Genomic DNA, 5256 nt, shown 5'->3' with positions numbered 1-5256 from the left:
GTCTTGAGATAATTGACCATTCAGGTGTCCATACGTACAAATCCTTTGTTATTAGTTCATCATAGGTATAAAAATAAACGTATTTATATGCAACCCGCATGACCCTGTGACTCGGCGGGTTAACATAACTGACAGGCGCTATAAATCACTTGAAAGCGAAAAAGTAAAAATTATCTAAGTAACAAAGTTTATTGCGTTCCGGGATGACCGCAGCGAAGCGGGGCGGGTTGGGGTGACCGCAGCGAAGCGGGGCGGGTTAACATAAATGACAGGCGATATAATGTTAACATTAGTGCAATCTTCTATGGTTTTTATCATATCACTTGAAAGCGAAAAAGTAAAAATTATCTAAGTAACAAAGTTTATTGCGTTCCGGGGTGACCGCAGCGAAGCGGGGTGAACGCTGCTAGTATTTGTATATTGAAGAACACGACGTCCCGCCACCGAAACTCAAAATTCACTCCGGCCCGACGCATCCGGAGTTCCATTCCGGTTTGTGCCGGGGATGTGTCGAGCCCACATTCACTCACGCGTTTCCTTCCGGGGCACGCGGAATGCCAGCGTTCCAGGAGATGACCTCCGGTCCGAAAAGAAAGACACAAACACACAATTCACACACTCCGTTTCTTTTTCTTTCAAATCTGTTGATTCCTTATTGGTTCCTATTTGCTAAATTCCTTTCCTCATATTGTTTTTTACTCCGTTGGGAAAAATCAGTAGTTATTTTATTTACTACTTGGAAGTCTCTTTCATCGGAGATAACATCTTCCATTCTTCTTGTTCTTATGATATTCCTGTCGTTTATTCGATCCTCAAGTAGAGGGCACCACAATATGTAATGTTCCGGTGTGCCAAATTCGCCACAATCACAGTTTCCGTCTTCTTTTAGTCCAAATCTTTGAAGGTATTGGCCATAGGGGCCATGTCCCGTGAGAAAGTGGACAAGGCCAGCAGATGGATCAAAGTGGTGCCATTTAAGTCTTTCCCTTATGTTTGGGATTAAGCTATATGTTCTTCTTGCCTTTTCTGAATTATTCCAATCTTTTTGCCACTTGTCTAATATTCCTTTTTCTATATCTTGTATGTTATCCACTTCTATCCCAATTAAGTCCTTTACTCTATTTTTATCCCCTTTTTATCCCCTTCAAAAAAAAGTAATGTGAAATACAAATATACATTTTCTTTTGTCTTGCAATTAGATTGCTATAGAATTAATAATTTGTTTCGATTTCCTCGCGGCACACCAGCGGCCCATTCACGGCACACCGGTTGGGAAACGCTGATCTATACTTTTTTTACTTATTTGGTGTAAGGGATCACCTCTCAAAAGGATTTGGTGTTGTTTTCGATTTTACACCCATTGGGGGGGGGGGAATACATGTTGTTGTTTTCAATTTGCTCGACCTAAATCTTGGAATATTTTAGGTGTAGATAGTGTTTGTTTACGAAAGAGGAAGCATGTTTTCAAATTTCAGACGATAAACATTACAAGTTTCAACTCGTTTTCATGACGAGATTCGAAGGTAGATGAGAAATTTCTCGAGACTCTGTTTTATTGTTAAATGATTCATATATAAAAATTTATAGATTTATAAAGAGATTGGTCGAACACATTGAAGCGCATTTATCAACGTTTAAAGATACAAAAGTCATTACACATTATATTCCAATAATAAAAATGGTTTAAATATTGCTATATCACCTCTTTCATGGACTTTGAGTGACGCGGAAGGATTCTATTAACTTCTAAATGAAATAAAGATTTTTTTAAAAAAAAAATCACTGCATAAATTTTCTACATAAATTTACAAACAAGAGACGAGCAAATTTGAAGACAAGACAAAATCAAATTTGGAAACGATACCATAATTTTTTTCGAGAATGGAGACGAGATGAGACGAGGCTCCTACAAAAATACAAGACGACATGTACTAAAACTAAAATAATAATAATAATAATAATACTCTGATATTTAAATATATAATTACTTAGTCTTTGTTTCTTAAGGAAAATTAATATTATTGATTTTTTTTTAATTATAAAGAAAACAATCCATAATGAAATCAGTCTTATGCTAAGTCTGATGTCCGTCATAGATAACAGTTTAAAATTGAAAGCTTTATTTGAATCCACATTCATTTCACAGGAAGTATAAAATTACTCAAAATAATCAACGGTTTACTAATATAAACACAATCCTTGACGACTATATTTATATGTAGCAAATGCCTTATAAGCACCTTTCTTATTTCATAACAAGCACCTTCTTGATTTCATTTATTACATAATATCCCTTGCATTCACAGTTACTTTCGTTAAAAAGAAAAAAAAAATTACTAATCTTGTACCAGTAGTCCAAATATATCTTGAGGTGTCCGGTGCTTGTTTCTCCTGCTTTTTGGCTTCAAGCCGTAAAAAGAATCACTGTCGGAAGATTCCGCAGACTTGGGAGAAGAATAGCCATCTTTGTGTTCAAAGTGGTTGTGGTCTCCGTCACATAATTTCATAAAGTGATTGGTGGCCCTTTTCTTCTCTTGAGACCATTCTTTATTTGGTGACGTTTTCACGTGGTTCTCTCCTGCTTCGTTGCGGTTTATAATATTTTCCAGTAGATGGAGCAAGCGTGGATCATGGAGCACGTTTTTCACAGCATCTACACTGTCTCTACTTAAGGTAATCTCAGGTATTTTAACGTCATTTGAGCCATTTTTGTAAGTTGGTTTTGAGTTTTCTTCGAAGGTGATTGTAGCACTTGAGCTTTCGCTATCGGAATTACTCTGATTAGAATTTTCAATCTTCGTTTGAGCTACATTTGCAGTTGTTGTTCCAGAAAGATGATTTGGTGGTGATTTTGTGAATTTTTCACCTGATGAAGTTGTGTCCGCCTCAGATTTAGGATGCTCTGAATCTGACTTTAAGCTTAACTGAAATCCTTCTTTAATTCTTCTTACCTCTTCTTGTAGAAGCATATTTGACTCCATTAATGCTCTCTCTTTCTTTCGGATGTGGTCCGACATCATTCTTTCTTCCTTCAATTGCCTTGCCATTTCTTCCATTTGCTTTTTTAATACTGAAATATCGTTCTCGTAGTCAGCAGTGAAGTTAGAAGAGAGAGAAGTTATGGAATCTTCTTTTAAAATCCTTGGATTATGACCTGCTGGATCTGCTGCTGTAGTGGTTTCGGGCGGAGTTTTCACCCGCGTTGCAGTGTTTGGAGGAGACAGAGAAGAATTTCTATGGTGTGATGTAGTAGTAGACGAACACATAGAAGATGGCCTACTTGAAGTTAGAGACGAACGTGATGTCCGTACTGGAATACGAGAAATTCTTGGAATGCTTATAGATACTCTGTTATTAGTATTAGTATCGTTGTTTGGAGCTCCGGCACAAGGGTTTGGTGTTTTAACAGAAGAAGTCGTGACAGTAGATATCGTAGAAGATGAAGCAAATTCTTGTTTCTTGTCATTGAGGGATGGCATGGAAGATCGGAGGCCCAGTTGAACTCTACCACTGGCTGACGGAACTCTGCGTACCATGGGAGGTCCAGTTGATTTTGTTCTATTATTCGAAACCGAGCTGCTACGCGTAACGATACTTAATTTGTCCTTAGATGGGACGCCAGCTGTGAATGCCATTCTTGACTTGTGCATTTCCTTTTGTTGACTAACAGCAATAGATGGTTGGGACATAGATTTTTTAGCAGTCAATGGAGATGGTGCTCTGAGTATGAGAGGCCGTGAAACATTTAACCATTGAAATTCACAAGTCTGACCTCGAGTGTTAACTGAAAGTTGAGACGAAATTTGTTTTATTAAGTTAATTTGAACAAAAGGATTATTACGCACATCAACGATGAACAAAACACGATTTTGAGATAATATGTTGAGTACGCTACGAGCGCCTTCATTAGTTATGCCACAGTTCTGCATGTCAATTGCACGTATAAACAAATCATCACGAAGAACTTCACATAAATGAGCAATTCCTTTGTCGGCGAGTTTAGTATTATCATTAAGCGTTATTCTTTTTACTCCTGAGATCGTATCCAAGTCAGGTATGTTATATCTTAGAGACTCCTTCCATTTTTCCCCTGATCTATATATATTTTGATACTTAATCAAGTCAACAATTGCCAGTGCACCTCGCTCTGAAAGATTACAGTCAGAAAAATCTAAACGTTTAACATTAGGACAATACCTTATATATAGACACAAAGTACGACAGGACTCATCCCCAATTTGACAACCGGCCAAGGACAAACTTTGTAGTGATGTTGATTTCGAAACCCCTTCAGCGAAAATCTCCATGTAAGCATTTTGAACAGGTAGGCCACACAGTTCAACTGTCGTTAAAGCATTGTTTACAATAAGACAATTCTGAAGAGATTCCATTAACTGCTTGAAAACAAATCTTGAGACTATAGCTGGTCTTTTGGCCGCGGCAGCCTTGCGTTCTGAATTTAATTCCTCTATAACTTTCCTGTATGGTAGCCTACTTTTCAACACTATACAAACCAGAGTAGTATCTGTTTTTAACGCCTGCAGAATAGGTTTCCATTCGACCACTTTTATTGTGTCTCCATTAAAATTTAGAACTTTTTGTGATAAAAATGATTTTACACTTATTAATGGTGATAAACTATACCGATTGCAAAGTTCAATGTAATAGGAACTAAAATTCTCACTTTTTTTGATCTCGGTTTTACTGGAAGTTTTCTTCAGTTTGTTCTTTGATGGCACTCGTTTAAGTTTGCTAGGTGTTTCAGGACCATAAATACTTTTCAATCGAGAAAAACTCGTTGATGATTTTGCCTTTTTCAGTTTGTTGTCTTCCATTCCTTCGTCTTCAAACAAAGAGGAGCAGTAAAATTCAATTCTGGTCTCTAATAGATATATATGTACACAATAATCGTAATGGAAGTTCTATATGTATCCCAATAGTTGAGTTTAAAAACACTCACTCATTCCCTAAATTGTCTCTTAATATCAAGTCGTCGCTATAAAAATTATATTATTCCGCTTTTCATTGTTGCGCGGCAACAAAGTTGTATTATTGTTCATGCATAATCGTAATATGTATTCTATATGTGTATAATACGTAGTCGTATAACTAAATAATCTTGCAAAATAAATTTGATCACGCGCTAGGTTATATCTTGTATACTTTTCAGGTATCACAGGATGTAGCATTCATCCATAACCTCAAGTTATAAGGAGGGCAGTGTCTGCTTTAAGTAGATCCATGCTTATGGAGCCG

General features: G+C 36.9%; 1 protein-coding gene across 1 annotated transcript; it reads right to left on the bottom strand.

Annotated features, from left to right (window-relative positions):
• Nucleotides 1–2097: 2097 nt before the first annotated feature.
• LOC145686125 (uncharacterized) lies at nt 2098–5032 on the bottom strand. The gene has a single exon (XM_081759099.1). The coding sequence runs from the start codon at nt 4833–4835 to the stop codon at nt 2337–2339; it is 2499 nt and encodes an 832-aa protein (XP_081615225.1). The 5' UTR covers nt 4836–5032; the 3' UTR covers nt 2098–2336.
• Nucleotides 5033–5256: the final 224 nt, after the last annotated feature.

This window comes from Thermobia domestica, chromosome 5 (assembly GCF_964235325.1).
Source record: "Thermobia domestica chromosome 5, izTheDome1.hap1.1, whole genome shotgun sequence".
NCBI lineage: Eukaryota > Metazoa > Arthropoda > Insecta > Zygentoma > Lepismatidae > Thermobia > Thermobia domestica.
Note: the sequence above shows the minus strand (reverse complement) of the source record. Positions and strands in the feature narration are given on the sequence as shown.